This window comes from Pituophis catenifer, unplaced genomic scaffold, assembly GCF_029215685.1.
Source record: "Pituophis catenifer annectens isolate HBS135680 unplaced genomic scaffold, rPitCat1.0.hap2 SCAF_3, whole genome shotgun sequence".
Taxonomy (NCBI): domain Eukaryota; kingdom Metazoa; phylum Chordata; class Lepidosauria; order Squamata; family Colubridae; genus Pituophis; species Pituophis catenifer.
The window spans coordinates 45,334,424-45,352,211 of record NW_027256883.1 but is presented as its reverse complement, the minus strand read 5'-3'; the positions used below and the strand labels follow the sequence as shown (position 1 = coordinate 45,352,211).

Here is a 17,788-nt window from a genome sequence, read left to right as displayed (position 1 = left end):
CCAGGCAAATCAAACAAACAAGCAATACTAATGTGTACATACAAATATAGTATGTTGCAATGTCATTTGCAAGGAATTGTAAAATTCCAAAGATCCCTAAGATCTCTGTATAGGTAGTTATCAACTTGGGACCAGAATTTCCATTGCTAAGCAATACGGTTGTTAAGTGAGTCATGCCTGATTTTACCACCATTTTTGCCATGGTTGTAAAATGAATCACAGCAATTATTAAGTCAATCCAATTTCCGCCATTGACTTTGCTTGTCAGAAGCTAGCCAGAAAGGTCACAAATGGCAATCACATGATCCCGGGATGTTGCAACCACTGTAAAATACAGGCAGTCCTTAAGTTGCAACTGTTCATTTAGTGACCATTCGAAATTGCATCGTCACTGAAACAAGTGACTTATGACTGTTTTTCACAGTTATGACCATTGTAGCATCCCATGCTACATATGATCAAAATTCAGATGCCTGGCAACTGACTCATGTGACAGTTGCAGTTTCCCAGTATCATGTGATGATCTTTTAAAACTTTTGTTAACTTTCTGACAAGCAAAGCCAATGAGGAAGCCAAATTCACTTAACAACCATGTTACCAGCTATCAAGTGCAGTGATTCACTTAACAACTGTGGCAAGAAAGGTTATACAATGGGGCAAAACTCACTTAACAAATGTCTCATTTAGCAACAGAAATGTTGGGCTCAATTGTGGTCATAAGTCGAGGACTACCTGTACATGAGGTTTCAATTGCCCAAACTTTGATCAGGCCACATGGGGATGCTGCAGTGATCATAAGGGTGAGTACTGGTCATCACATTTTTCAATGCCATTATAACTTTGAACAGACATTAAACTAATGGCTATAACCTGAGGACTACCTATGAAAACATTGGTTCAGAACAGTAACATGAGGAAAATATGTTAGCATAAAATCTAACATATATAACCACTGTATGTATGTGCTATAGTCCTAAATTCTTCAGTGAATTCAATCATCACACTGATTGAAAAGAAATATCTTCTTTTAGATAACTGTACCCTCCCATACATTTCATTTTTCCAAATGAGAATAATATAAATGCAATCCTTTTAACAAAGTTTAGTAGTGCATTAAATGAAATGGAGAGCTGTGAATAAAACCAAAGTAAACCAAAAATTAGAAATTCTTTTAAAAAACATAATAAAATTTGGATTGACTTTACAAAAATTAAACCCAATGACCCTTTCATTTAAATGCACTTAATAATAGATTTTTTTTCTGTCAAAAGCTACACATCTCAGGAGTAGTATTCTAAACAGCGAGAAAAGCCAAGCCAAAAAAGCAGAACATGATTGGCTTTAATTTAAACTTCAATTTAATTAATTACTGTTGCTATTCTTTGTCTTTTCAATAAGTTCTATCTTCTATTACATTAAATGACAAGTTGCTGGGAACTTCTGGAACAGTTCCAGAGAGTATAATCAAGAATTTTTATTGAGAAAGAATTTCTCAATAACTTGAGGTTGCAAGTTATATCTTCTGTTTTAAATAATAAAAAAAATCAGGAATTGATGGTTACTGGGTCCATAATGGTGCTTTCCCTAAATTAATGGGAGCAAGATTTGGGGGGAAAGATTGAAAGTAATTCTGATTTTTCTGGGCACAATGCCACAGACAAAATTATTTTAGATATACTGTAGAGTACTTGTCCAATATTGTAGCAGAATATTTTTGCAATATGGATACAAAGACGTAATACATGCTTTTAGCATTAATAAAATGTTAATAAGAATAAAAAAAGAAATTTAAATCAATTATATTTATGCCAATTCAGAAGTTCCCAGGTAAATGTTTTGCAGCTTAATATTTACAGTTTCTTCATGAAATCTAGGAACACTTTCTCCTTGAAACTCTGGTATAACTTCTTATGATGGCAAATAATTTACAGAGGCAAATATTGCAGGGAATTTGGGTTAATAATAATCTGTTTGTTACAATGAATTCATAGGGATGACAAATCATCCATGATTCTGAGTAATGAAAATTCTCTTTTTTATTATCTAAAGCATTCATTACTCATTTATTTAATCTGGTGTTATAAATTTTTCTTTCGTCAAAATGTTACTGAGGCATGATACTAAAGTCTGTGGCAGGTTTTTAACTATGATAACAGAGAAAAAAAAAATTTCGATCATAAATCAGAAAAGTACAGTATTTTGCTATTTAAAAAGTGACCTTTCAAATGATTTCCTCCAATTGCATACAGTCGGTCATTCATTACGGCCAGCGTGTGGATAGCTCTTTTTGTGTTCATATCTTGTTTTCTAGCCCAGACATCCATTATAGGGTCATAGCAATAGAGCCAGGGGACATATTCACCATTATGGACACCACCTATAAATCAAATATACCTCTATTAGTTACAGTTTTTAAAATAAAATTTGGGCCCAACCAAATTTCCAAATCAATCAAATGGAACCTAGGAAACAGCTTACCTGAAATATAGATTTTTCCATTATGTACAGCTCCTGCATGTGCTGCCAAAGGCTGTGGTAGGGAAGATACATAACGCCACTCATTTGTCTCTAAATTATAACATTCCACACTTGACAAGTAACCAGTTTCATTTCTCCCTCCAATCACATACAAGTTCTTATCAAGCCGACACGCATAAAAACTAGCTCTCCTGGAGGACAAAAATAACAAATAGAGCAGTTAGTTTCCTGTGACTAGAATTAATTCTGTCATAATTATTTACAAAAGTTGAACAAAAAGCATTTGTTTACTAATATACTTCAAAGAATTCAAATTGTGGATTCTTAAATGATTGAACTTCCACTCAAGCCCCCACTTTAAATACTAAGAAAAAGAAATAAAACAGCAAACATTGCACAGCAAACAGCAAACATTGAATGTAGCTACCCTTGAAATACTTGGTATAATTCTCTAGCAAGGATACTGTAGAGCTGGGGAAAAAAATACAAGAAAAAATTAGGAAGCTGGAAACTCATGCTAAAAGGAAAGATTTGCACCTTTGCACTTTTAGAAGGTGGCTTGTTTGTATGGAAAAATGGGATATACAGACAATGATTTTCCCCATCCTCAAGATATTAGAATTTAAGAATCATCCAATAATGGAAAACTCAAACCATGGAATACTTCACACAGCATATTGTTAAATGTTGGAATTTGATGCCAATAACACAGATGACTGTGAAAGAGATAAAACAAATTCATAAGGTATAAAGGATGGTATTAATAACTAATTTAGGAGCATGAGTGGCGCAGCAGACTAATGCTACTGTTAAAGGTAGTATTTAGCTTCCAGCTGCCTGCAATTACTGCAAGTCCAATTCTCACCAGGCTCAAGGTTGACTCAGCCTTCCATCATTTCTAAGATAGGTAAAATGAGGACCCGGTTTGTGGGGGCAATAAGCTGACTTTGTATAAAATATACAAAAGTATGAAAGCTATTGCTTAACACCTTGTAAGCCGCCCTGAGTCTCCGGAGAAGGGTGGCATATAAATCAAAACTAATAATAATAATAAAAAATTAATAACTACTCTTCAGGCTAGAAGAGACATTGTTAAACAGATCAGAGATACAGAAAAGAACCCCAGAATAACCTTTAAAAGAGTAACTGCTTCTATGACCTAATTGTAAGATTTCATAAGTGTAGTGATTAACAAGATGCTGAACATCTTTTGCCCACTTGTTTCAAAAACATGGAGGAAGAGACCTTTTATAAGGAAGGGAGAAGCAGTGTCCTGTATAAAAGATGCTATATTCTAAGTAAACTGATATTAGGAAGACATATAGGTGAGATATTATAGGTGAAACATTATAGGTAAGACAGAAGACAAAACAATGCAATATTGACTGTTGGATTTATTCAGATAGTCATTAACATTTGGTGCATTTGGTATCAGGCTAGGATTTAACAACTCAGTAAGACAAGTTTAAAGTTAGGACAGATAATGTAACAATAATAAATTAGCTTGACATTCACTTTCTTTATGGTCCTTCAAGGGTCATTGTTCTCAATTTACTAAGAGAACCACATCATCAAATTTTTTCTTCAATTATCGCTTTTCTTCTTCTTTCTGCACTACTGCAAACAGAACAACTTTCCTTGTGTTACATTTGTTCTTTCCAAAAAAGATTTCTCTGGCTAATTCTGAACAAAAACTTATTTATCTGCCTGTTTCCATGGCCATATTTCAAAAGAAATATAAAAGTTTACTAAGGAATCAATATTGCTAACCTAACATCTTTTCAGACAGTCAGTTTCAATAATTTTCAGTGCTTCTGAAAGTCCTAAGAGTTATTTTTTGAACACTCATTTCATTTATTCCTTAAAAGTAATCTGGCATCCCTGTCCCTGTATAAATAAGCCAAGAATCAAAGTTTAAGGTAATTCATCTTCAACTCAAACACATTCCAGATGATGTTTTATTGCACGGACTATAAATATTTTCACTAAAAAAGACCACCAGAATTCAGACATCAGATGAGGCAAGATAAGCTAACATAAACATTTTTCTCCCACTCCACACAGATTACAGGGAAATTATGGCAGAGAAGGCAGTTAGACATCTGAGATCCATACTGCTGAAATTCTCTCCAGAACAAAGACAAGTCTAGAGACAGTCCATATGTATTCTCCTACAGCTGATTTTTGTGAATAGATTGCAGAAATTGACATTTTTGCAGCTTCTTCCAATCAGCTGAAGGTCACGGGTTCAATCATGCTCTAGCCATAAATGAAACTTTTCATGGATTCAAGGTTTGACCAAACCTCATCTTTTTAATAACTTTGAAGTTTATTTTTTGTACTGTCTCTTTAAGATGGAAAAACCTTTGGAACTGCGAGCCTACAAATTGCTGGGTGTCTGCTTTAGAGAAAGACTTTGAAACTAATTAGAAAGATTCTCTCATGTGAGAAAAATCTATTTTGTTTACTTTTCAATGCAAAACAAAACTTTGAAGATTGATTACTAAAGCACACGATGGCTACTTTAAAGGAAAACTTAGATCTGTGGGTGTGTGAAGTGCTTGAGCTTTTTAAATCTTTACTACAGCTAAAACTTGTTACAGAAGATGAACAAACTCCTTTGAAGACAACCGAAATGGACTTTAAGATGGACTTAAAAATTATAACTAGCAAGTAAGAAATAGAAATGCTGGATTTACCAGTGGAACTGGATGATAAAAAACAAAAAAGGCATACAAATAATGTACCCAAATAATATATCCTTTTAAACTGAAATATAAGAGATTTACTGGAGTTACTTCATGGAAATTACAAATGGACTAGGATAAAGATGAAAAGAACTTCATGAAAAAATAAGACTTAGAATTTTATTTATGCAACATTGCTGAAAAGAAGGAAAATAATCCCAGAACTGGTTTATTTGACTGTATTTAAAGTTATCTTTGGTGTTTAATATTTATCTGGATTGGATAGTTTCTCTTTTGAAAATGGTGCAAGGAATTTATAATATTTACATTATCATTTTTGATATCTAAATAGGTGTCTATTGCTTCTGGTAATGTTTAGCAACTTTCAATTTCATTATTTCAGTTTAATTGCTAAGAGAGGGATGAGGGGAATTTAGATTAAATGGAAAGAGAGATTAAATACTTATGTTATTGGGTATTTTTGTTAATTTTTTATTGGACCTTGGTTGATCAGTGAAGAGAAGATTTAGAGATGAATTTATAGAGTGGAGTGAACTATGGAATGAAGATGATACTTATTGTAATTTAAGACAATGATAAAATTGTTAATATTGAATATACTTGCTAGGGATGAAGAGACATTTCTTTTTCTTACTATCTTTTTTTGGGAGGGTTGGATTTTTTTATTTTTTCCCCACACTTTTTCTTTTTATACATATTTTTGTATTGTTTCTTTCTTAGTTTTCATAAAATTATTTAAAAATAAAAAAATAAAAAAAACTAGTATTCTTAAACCTTTCCTGAAGTGTGAAAAAGTGCCTACCCACCCTGCAAACATTTTTTTAAAATGCTCACTCACTTGATAGAATCCATAACAGAGTTAAAAACTGTACATATTTCTATGAAAAGTTAAAGAATGTTTTCTATGCCATTTCAAACATGAAAATTCCATGGAAGTTCCAAAGTACTAAAATCTCCAATAAAGTCCTAACTTACAATGGATTCATAACCTTAAAAATGTTAAAATGGTATTAACAGATCTGAATTTAAAACCGATTCATAAAAAAGATACATGTACTGTATATATTATACTTGTCAAAAATGTATTTAATAGGATGGACATCAGATTTTCTGTGCTAGTTCTGTTTAGCAGAAAGCCTCATTCTATCTTTCAAATTTCACTTATACCTGTTGTATAATTTATCTCAAAATTACACCAAACATCTCCCCAGGCACATTTCACAACTGGACTCCCCTCTTTTAAAAAAATATTTCCCTCTGTATTGGGAAGCAAAAGTATCATTTTCCAATCATTAGGTACACATGCATTCTTCAGCTGTGTTGATAAATCACACTGCCACTCCCTAAGTAAACCACATACATCTTTTAATGTTTCTCCAGCCATATCATCTATACCTGCAGCCTTACCATTTTTAAACTTTTTAGACATTTATACCTTCATTTCATTTTTCTTGGACACTAACATTTAGAGTACTTGTTTCAATTCCCCTCTTCTACATACAGTATCAGATTCATTCCCATGAAGTTGTCTAAAATACTTTAAGCATTTCCTCACTTCTGGTTCTTCCTCTGAAAATCAGAGCTGTCAAAGTGTGCAACAAGAAACTTGAGGACAAATAAGTCATTATGTAAACATTATAGACAAACGCACAGCAAAAATGTCTTACAGTATTCTTAAAACACTAAAAAATTGCTTAGGATGGAGATTTCATTCTTTAAAAGTCTGTAGAAGTAGATCTTTGTTGCTACAATAATTACCTATGACAGCAATAAAGCCAGTTGTGTTCTTTTTTCCCTGTGAAAACTCCAGTGTGAATCTGAATTCCAAGAGAGAGAATTGTTGCAATGGTTTAGGAGTAATCTAGGACATATTCCAAATTATTTCATCATTTTTAATTCCATTTGCTCTTATGGAATCTTCTTTTTCAGCTCTCATTATTTTCAAAACAATTATTTCCATTTAAATCATTCTGCATTTTCTTCCTTTCCTTAATTTTAACCCTTCTTTGCTCACTTTAGCTACATTTTTGCAACTTTGCCTCTGTCCATATTATATATTTCTCTCATTTTTTTGCACCAATAATTCTTATTTTCTGTTTTCCTCATCCACAGCTGCTTCTTCATCATCATTCCATCAAGCATTTTTTTCCTATTTCCCATTACAATACGTTCATATGCTTATGCGGCTCACTGTAATATTTTTCTTTTCACTTTTGGGAGATTCTTTTTTTACACTAAGCTCATACTTCCTTTTCTAAAGTCTTTTATCATCTTTTTAGTTACTTTAACCTTATTGCTTTTATTCCATATGCAAATTTGCCTTGATGGTACAGTGGTCTAAGCACCCTGTTATTAACACAGCTGCCTGCAATTACTGCTGGTTCGAATCTCTCCAAGGCTCAAGGTTAACTCAGCCTTCCATCCTTTCTAAGGTAGGTGAAATGAGGACCCAGTTTGTGGGGGCAATAAGCTGACTTTGTATAAATATACAAAAGTATGAAGGCTATTGCTTAACGCATTGTAAGCTGCCCTGAGTCTCCGGAGAAGGGCGGCATATAAATCAAATTTAAAAAAAAAAATTTTTTTCTAAAGATCCACTCTTGACATTATCAAGAAAATAATCTAGTTTCACATTCACACTACATATCTTTCACTTATTCTCTCATGTTCTTCATAATAAACAAATTAGTCATGTAACAAAATAACTAATGTTCATTTTCTTGCAATATATAAATGAAAACTTATGCTTACACCACATATTCAAAACAGAGTTCCTTTTCTAAGCAAATACTCCCAGTCATTATTTTAATTCACTCATGAGTCTCTGAAATAACTTATTTTTTCAGAACTCACTTGTCTTGTTCCCTCTTTATTTCTCCATTCGTGTCACCTAACAAGAAGTTTCACAATTTTTGCAGAATTCAGTACTGTTTCTTTCATTATCACACTGTACTACTGTATCACCCAAATAAGGATTCCAAATTTTATGCACATGAACAATTGCCTACAGATATATATTCATATTTTCTGATGTAACCATTCCCTTTCTCCACACTTTTGAGCATTACCACCTCCTTTCTCTTTATTTTCTCACACACAAAAATCTATTTTTCCTTCATTTCATTTGTTGATTCATGCTCTTACAATCCAAGTCATAGTCCTCCATATGCTCTGTCCAGATGGACTCATAATTATAGATCTCCACCACACATTATGACTGGCCAAGTTATAGTTTCACATAATGCTTTATATTAAGATATAGGTGTAGACTGGATTAACAACATCAGTTATATCCATACTACATGCAACAGTCCTTGGTAACCATAATTTCTGACACATTTGTGCCAGTTATTTCATAAGTGCACTTATGCAAGATGTAAGGTCCTTACAGTATGCTGGGTATGCATTCAGAATGCATGATTAAACAATTACAAATGTATAATTTGAAATATTCTCTTTGCAACTCCTTATTTAGAAACACTTTTTGTAACAAACTTATTGCCAGTGTGCATTTTTTACTTCATCCACATAGTGTCACTGTTAGGAACAAAAATATAACATTGTGTTTCAACTTTAAAAGTGTATTTTATTGGCAAACTGTTAGTAGTATGTTTTAAGTTTCTGCTTCCTTCTTTCCCACCAAATAAATTACATTTGAGCCACAGAGCTCTAATTAATTAATGTAACATTTAATTGCTATAAAAAAAACTTCCATGCTAAAATGTTACATTAAAAATGCAATTTCAGAAAGGAATAACCTCCTCATATATATCATATATACAGTCAGGTCCAGAAATATTGGGACATCGACACAATTCTAACATCTTTGGCTCTATACACCACCACAATGGAGTTGGAATGAAACAAACACAATGTGCTTTAACTGCAGACTGTCAGCTTTAATTTAAGGGTATGTACATCCAATTCAGGTGAACGGTGTAGGACTTACAGCAGTTTGCATATGTGCCTCCCACTTGTTAAGGGACCAAAAGTAATGGAACAGAATAATAATCATAAATCAAACTTTCCTTTCTTAATACTTGATTGCAAATCCTTTGCAGTCAATCACAGCCTGAAGTCTGGAACGCATAGACATCACCAGATGCTGGGTTTCATCCCTGGTGATGCTCTGCCAAGCCTCTACTGCAACTGTCTTCAGTTCCTGCTTGTTCTTGGGGCATTTTCCCTTCAGTTTTGTCTTCAGCAAGTGAAATGCATGCTCAATGGGATTCAGGTCAGGTAATAGACTTGGCCATTGCATAACATTCCACTTCTGTCCCTTCAAAAACTCTTTGGTTGCTTTTGCAGTATGCTTTGGGTCATTGTCCATCTGCACTGTGAAGCGCTGTCCAATGAGTTCTGCAGCATTTGGCTGAATGTGAGCAGATAATATTGCCCGAAACACTTCAGAATTCATCCTGCTGCTTTTGTCAGCAGTCACATCATCAATAAATACAAGAGAACCAGTTCCATTGGCAGCCATAAATGCCCACGCCATGACACTGCCACCACCATGCTTCACTGATGAGGTGGTATGCTTAGGATCATGAGCAGTTCCTTTCCTTCTCCATACTCTTCTCTTCCCATCACTCTGGTACAAGTTGATCTTGGTCTCATCTGTCCATAGGATCTTGTTCCAGAACTGTGAAGGCTTTGTTAGATGTTGTTTGGCAAACTCTAATCTGGCCTTCCTGTTTTTGAGGCTCACCAATGGTTTACATCTTGTGGTGAACCCTCTGTATTCACTCTGGTGAAGTCTTCTCTTGATTGTTGACTTTGACACACATACACCTACCTCCTGGAGAGTGTTCTTGATCTGGCCAATTGTTGTGAAGGGTGTTTTCTTCACCAGGGAAAGAATTCTTCAGTCATCCACCACACTTGTTTTCCGTGGTCTCCCGGGTCTTTTGGTGTTGCTGAGCTCACCGGTGCATTCCTTCTTTTTGAGAATGTTTCAAACAGTTGTTTTGGACACGCCTAATGTTCTTGCTATCTCTCTGATGGGTTTGTTTTGTTTCTTCAGCCTAATGATGGCTTGCTTCACTGATAGTGACAGCTCTTTGGATCTTATCTTGAGAGTTGACAGCAACAGATTCCAAATGCAAATAGCACACTTGAAATGAACTCTGGGCCTTTTATCTGCACATTGTAATTGGGGTAATGAGGGAATATCACACACATGGCCATGGAACAGCTGAGAAGCCAATTGTCCCATTACTTTTGGTCCCTTAACAAGTGGGAGGCACATATACAAACTGCTGTAAGTCCTACACCATTCACCTGAGTTGGATGTACATACCCTCAAATTAAAGCTGACAGTCTGCAGTTAACGCTCATTGTGTTTGTTTCATTCCAACTCCATTGTGGTGGTGTATAGAGCCAAAGATGTTAGAATTGTGTCGATGTCCCAATATTTCTGGACCTGACTGTATATCAGATCACCAGAAATATCTTGCTATCTCTGGTAAAATATATTACATTGAATTGTTCTTCCATATCAGGATATTTTTTCAATCATAAATCCTTCAGAGCCTTATGAAAAAAAAGGCCCTGTAATTGAACTTTGGACAGTGAGATGGGCAACATATAAATTTAATAAACATACTTAGGTAACTTTTACAATGTAGATACTCGAGAAAGGTAAGAACATCTTTCTTGAATTCCAAGGACAATGATTTTTGCCCAGAATCTTGCAGGTTGATAATCTGTTTTACACTGAGTATGTATCAAAATTATGAGTAATTATAGCAACACCAAATTCTTTTAGAGGGACACTTTCCATTGAAGAGTTTATGATTGAAACACTGTGCTGTTTTTCAATATTATAGTCCAGATTGGGTCAGTGGCTGAATGAGAAAGGAAGGTGGCACCCTTACTTCTTAAAGTATAGATGAAATTCATTGTTATAAAGCTCAGGAAAATGATGTATCCCATTTACAATCTGGTCAAATTGGTTGACATTCAGAATGGAAAAATGCTCCAAGAAGCTCCAAGCTGATCCAATCCCACCATCTAAACACCATTTCCCCTGCTAACAGAAGCATGTTAGCCTTATAATGGTCTTGGTGATTAAGCTATAGAGATAATGATAGCACAAGATGCATATTGTATCCATTTCTTAGTCTTTTCTATAAGCTAACAGAAAAGCTAATATTTTCAGCTACATTGCACTGACTCAGAATTATTCAGTGAAGCTTGGAATTTGAAAACTTTAATCTGGAAATTCTTGGAGAGATTGCTCATATTCCTTTAGACTGGTATGGGGCCATTTTTCTCCAGAAGAATAGATACATCTTACCAGCAGCCATAGCCTTAACTGCTGACCACCTATAACAATAATGGCAACTGAGAATTCTCCATGAAATCTTTATAAACTTATTTTTTAAAATAAGTAATAATTGATCAATGCCACTTAGCTTAAGTTGCAAAACAGTATGGCAGTTAAGCCAAAGTTCTATAAGGTACTGCACGTTTAATGGACAAATGGCATACAGGTCTTCAATTTTTAAAAGAAAAGAAACATAGGGAAAGTCTATCAACCCTTCAACTGGGCAGTAATCACAATAGAGAACTCTTTGTAATTAATGTAGCTTATAAAGTTTCTTGGCTTTTGGATTCCAGAACTGTTGTAAGCAAATAGTTAACATGGTTCCACAAACTGAATCCAACTCAATTATTTCTGTAAGCAAGCTATCTCCTCTCTGTTAAAACTAATATCTTCCTTTCTTCCAAAGCAATATAAGATGAGAGTCCCTAACAATGACATCTGAATGAATCTAATTCTAATTAATCATGTTAACTGGACAAGAACTGTCATGGAGATATTTTTCAATGAGAGAGAAGACAAAATGATAATGTGTGTTTGAGGAGATGGAAGTGGGGCAAATCATATTAGTGTTATGTCACAAAATACCTATTTGAATCAAATGCCTATTTGAAAAGTTGAGATTAGAACAAAAAATGAACTGTTGATACAATCAAACTGAGGAAATATGTGAAGACTACAGTGTGCCCGTGACAATTGTGCTGATTACTGATATTAAATGAACATGACTAGAAAATAAGTGGTACCTAGTAGTAGGTAGCTGAGTGGAATTGAAATTTAGTTTGAGTTGAGAGAGAAGAGAGAAATAGAAACAATTTCAAAGGACTTTAGGAGTTGGCTATTTTGAAATTAAATAAATATGTAGATAGGTTAATAGAAATAAAAGTAGGTTTCCATTCAAATTACATTGGATTTTTCCTAAGATTATCTCTATTTAACAATATATAATGCTATTTCAGCCAACTACTACAAAAAATAAAGACATTAGGGTTTGAAGAAACATTTTGATTTGATGAAGTTTTGACTCAATCACACCAGAAAGGAGATCCATGAGGTGAAACAAGAATTTCTCCACAAAAAAGATCCACGAGGTGAAACAAGCTGCAAATTAGAAAAGGTACTTCCCAGTGGGAGGTAACAATGCTGCCTTCCAGAGCTTTCCAGATTGGATGAATTTCCTATTGTGGATGCATGTTGATGTTACCTAGTTTGGGTAATGAAATGTCTGCAAGAAAACAACCAAACACAGAGAGCACCAAGGACCCCTAATTTCCTACTGCTTTGTATGAAAAAGGTTGGTGTGTGATATGGACACTCTGATATTGACATCAGCCAAACAATTTAATCCTGTACTAAACTCTTTAATTATCAGAGCTTCCTTGGAGTGCTAATATTAACATTTTCTGTTATATTTTTCAAATACGCCACAAGCCTTAATATAGTTTGTACTAATTAATGTTACATTTCTGGAATGTAATATGCTGTAACTGGAAATTCAATTTAGCCTTCGGTATTCTGAATATGAATTCCAACTGCTCTTACCGGTACTTTTAAAATCTGCATGGCTACAACATGTCTCTTGAGATTAAGTGAATAGATACCAGGCTAATTCAGTTGCTGGCCAAACCTTTACTGTTGTAAAATAAGGGTGTGGCAATACTACAATTTCATCTTTTGTTGTGCCTTCATTGTGTCTTCCTCTGTAGTCTGTATATCTTTGTGATACTGTGTCTTACATTTCCAGCAAGTCACAAGCTTCATATAACTGAATCTTGCCAGGAATGAGAATGTTCTTTCCAAGAGAAGCTAAGCTTGTCAATCTTCTAAGCACCCCAATAATCAGAAGCATACAAAGCGACATCTCCCCACAAGGTGTTCTGCCCCAGCTACAGATCCCAAAGAACACAGCACAGACAAACTCTGAACAAAACTTAGTTTACTCAAATAACGCAGTTTTAGCAAATGCCGGCTGTTAATAAGCGTTCTTAACAGCCTGCCAGAATTCCGCAGATAAAATAGTCAGAGTCTTACTGGAGTTGGCAGAAAGCCCAGAAGCAAGGTTGCAGAGACATCCCAACGCGATGATTAGCGAACTAAAGTTGTTTCCTGCAGCTTGTTGCAAGCTGCGTCCTTTCTTAAATAGTTAAAGGAGTGGCCAATTAGCCCCAAGCCTTAGTCTCGAGGAGACCTCCTCCTGAGGAACCACTCCTGCCTTTTGGCAGCTCTGCATGCCCATGCATTGAGAAGAGGCTCCTCCTCTTCATCCTCTTCACTTAAAGGAGCCTCTGGAGGTTCTGAAGGCCCTGACTGAATCCCTGCCTCTGGTACCACATCTTCTTCAGTCTCCTTGCTGTCCGACTCGAGTGCCGGCTGCACAGCTGCTGGCGCAGCACACCAGACTCCTTGTCGTCAGGATCAGCAACAATCCGGACAGGCCGCTGGCGGGCCACAACACAAGGTTTCTTCCAAAAAGCAAGAATCAGTGATTCTTCCAAGTCTTGCTTTTTGGGAAAACCCCCAAATTATGCCTGCATGCTTCCCTATCTATGTACTGTAAACCAGTGATGTGGGGGACCTTGTCCGTATACTATTTTGCTAGACAATTTGGAAGCTGTTAAAGTTGTCCTTCTTCACCCATATTGTCTCTGTTCTAAAAGAGGTACAGCAAAAACAGTAAAACACTAGATTATACGGAACTCTTTACTTTTAAATTATTTTATTTCTTCTGTGGCTTGTATTATAGATATGATAGGTAAATAGGAACATAAATAAAATTTGATCAAAAAATTTGAAAAAAAATTGTAAAGGTTCACAGATATTCTGTTAGAAAACTGCAGGAGTATATAAGGCCTTTTTATTAAAGAATTATTAGATGCTTAAAATCTGCCTTGAAACACTTTATAAGCTATATAGATTTTGCTGTAAAGGTCAATGACCTTACTGTGAAACCCAATTAGCAACAAACCCACAATATTTAATAGATTGCAGGGTTTTTGGTACTTTTATTTATATTTGAAATTTGAGTTAGGCTTGTATGAAAATACTGAGGATGCTCTCTACCTCAATATATCTGTAGATGTAATATACTCAGTACAGACATTAAATCTGCTTTAAGTTAGAGGCAGTGAGGCTGGGAGAAGTAGATTTATTCAAATGGATAATGAGCTGAACATCTTCCGTTTTTATGGATGTCCTAGCTAAAGGGTATCCCCAAATGCTTTAGATAAGAGATCATCAATGTCTTAAGATCTGGATTATGACTTTTATCTTAAAATTGCAACTCTTGATTTACAAGCTGTCTATGTAATCAGCTACATTAAATTTAGGGGTTCCCTAATTAGTTTTCACTCCATATGGCAAATAAACAAACAAACAGAAAGCTTGGAAGTGTAGCTCTTACTGCTTTGTTCAAAGGCTTTACAGTATATTTCCTATGGCTGAGTACCAATGCTTTGTTTGTTCCATTTAGTAAATTTGCGAGGTGGTTTTTTAAAAACTGTTGGCACCTAACCTTTTAACAGTTTAATTATTTGATATATCAGTACTTTGGTATCAATTTGAATAATACAGGACTGATTAAAAAGTGTATTTGTTAGCAGGTGGGCTTGCATAAAATAAGCACTGTAAATATTTCAATTAAAAAAAAATAAAACAATGGGTTGATAAGGTTCAGATCAAAAGAAGAAATCCTTTCATTGCTAGCATGCTTCAATCAACTTTCTCTGCCTGATTATACAGAAACTGCAGCCCTACAGCAGTTATCCAGATGCTGTGGTTTAACTGCCAACACATATGACCTATCAGCTCCTAAACTGCACTAGGAAGTCAATTTCCAACCATACTGAACTTAAGAAAAGCCATGAATGAATATCATAACTTTTTTCTATCTTAAGAGAAAACAGCAATGTTAGATTTTATATGACATGCTACAATCAAATGTTAAGAAACTTAAGAAATTACACATTTTAAGGCTTCCAAACAGAACATTAATTTCACAACTCAAAATGATTCTTTTCTCTTATTAATAAGAAAAAAAACATAGCATTTCATTTCTCTCTTGCATTACTCTGTCTCAGAGAAAGTACTACCATTCATTGCAATACCGCCATTTTCCAAACATGTAGTAAGTTTTACCTTTCTTGCATAGGTGGAAGTTGTATCCAGCTGTTAAACCTAGGATCATATCGGCTGACGAAATTTGTACTGTGTTTGCCTGTAAAGAGATTAATTTCACATTTAGCTCTTTGCTTTTTGAAGGACTGACCCAAAGCCTTTTGTTACTTGAAGACTAAAAGGAAAATTTTTCTCCATTAAAATACAGATGATTAGGTTGACCAAAAAAACCCTCTCATTCCAGTATTAGGATGTATAATAGGACTAGCAATGTTAACCTAATCCAGAAGAATATGAAGGGGCACACACATGTAACTTATTGAACCAGCCATATTTGCTTCTCAGATAGTGTAGGAATATGTTGCACAGAACTAATAAGTAGCATTCTTCAAAACATCTGAGTAGATGAACTTAAGGGGTAAACATAAGACACAGTTGTGTACTCCCACTTTTCATTACTTTCCATGCCCCTGAGCATTTGCCATTTGCCTCATTCTGTTTTAATAGTAGGGTGGCTGCTGATGCTGTATGATTGCAAGTCACAGTTTTATAGCATCAGTCTTTTTACTTGTGAACAACAATTACGGATGTTTTTATTTACACCGATAAAAAATTAACAACATTTCCCTGCAGCTTTATCTAGTCAAATTTATTTAGTTAAATATGAAAAAGCATTAGTTATTACTTCACCCTGTATTTCATAAGGACTTGTATATGCCAGTCATAAAAAAACTATGCCTCCAAGATATTAAACTATATTGAATGCACGTTATATTCTTATAAACATCAAAAGAAAGACTTGAGCAAGGAGAGTGCATTACAATTTCTGTTTAATAACTGAGCCTTCAATGCAGAAATCTTTAAAAAAAAATTATTCCTTGCATGCAATTTAAAATTATAGCATAACTACATCACAGTTAAATCATGTATTTCTCTATCAAAACCATGATGCTTACAAAGTGCTTTGTTCATGGAATTAAATTCAAAATTCAGTGGCAATGAAATATAGATTTTGGCATTCAAAACTAATCATGTAAATAATTTGATTTATATTTTCTAGTTATGTCATGTGATTCAAATTCTTTCATACTTCTAAAGAGCACTAAGGAGTCCCTTATTTATATGAATTTCTCCTATTAACACAAGTTACCCAGAAGTACTATCTGTCATGTCAGTTAGTACCTCCCAGCATAATTCCATTTTTCCTAGAATATCAATTCTTTTTTCCCTTCACATATACTTTCCCTTCCAAATCTCCCATTTATTGTTATTAATCTTTCATCTTCCAGTTATACCTTCTCCATTTCACCCTTTCCAGCTCTTCTTTGTCTGTCTTCTGATATTCAGAAATTGAATAAGAAATTTTTTTAGACAAAACAAAGAATGAGCCAAAGGTTTTGTTCTTTGCTGATAAATGGTAAGCAAAGCTGTGGAGCACGTACATTTATTGTACCACATATATCACTCCTAAAATGCATCTCTGTCAGGAAGATGAGATGACTCCTTGGGTTTTTTTTTTGTTGTTGTTGAAGTAAGAGTAGTTATATTTATTTACAAATTATTTAAAAAATCAGGCCTTATGTCCAGGTTTTAAAAATGGAAGCAAAGAAAGGGATAATTCCTTGCTTTCAGGTTTTTCAGCGTTATGCTACGGTATCGTGTCCCTTCCTGTGGGTCACCAGAATATTCTGTGTAGCTTTCCTGTAGCTTTCATCAGGAAACATGAACATCATGGTTAAGAGCTAGGAGAAACAGTTTTTTTATCTTCCAAATCCATGACATTAGTTCTGGAATTTGAGAAGGTAGATCAATAAAGTAAATTTCTCCACTATGATTGCATCTTCTTCTATGTAAGGTGCTGCAAGTTTTGATATGTTCTCCTCTCCTGTTTAACATCTACATAAAGCTGCCAGAAAGGTGTTTTAACAGTTTGGGATGAATCTGCTGCTGATACCCAACATTTTTATCTCCACCCCAGACCATTTGAATGATACAACATAAGTCTTATCCTAGTGCCTGAAGGCTGTGTGGGTCTGGAAGGGGCACAACAGGTTTCAACTCAACCCACGTAAGATTGTGTGGCTTTGGGGACTTCCTGGTTCTGGGAACCTTCCATTTTCATTTCTGGATGCAGCGTCACTGTCTCAGGCAGAAGCAATGTGGA

At 34.8% G+C, this 17,788-nt stretch overlaps 1 protein-coding gene across 1 annotated transcript in view; it reads right to left on the bottom strand.

Moving 5' to 3' along the window:
* The window catches only part of KLHL14 (kelch like family member 14), a 74,022-nt gene that overhangs the window by 8,053 nt on the left and 48,181 nt on the right, over positions 1-17,788 (bottom strand). Inside the window, exons 4-6 of the mRNA XM_070942320.1 lie at positions 15,646-15,724; positions 2,479-2,669; positions 2,219-2,377 (exon numbers count right to left, since the gene is read on the bottom strand). Coding sequence (XP_070798421.1) covers positions 2,219-2,377; positions 2,479-2,669; positions 15,646-15,724 — 429 coding nt within the window. The remainder of the gene's footprint in view (positions 1-2,218; positions 2,378-2,478; positions 2,670-15,645; positions 15,725-17,788) is intronic.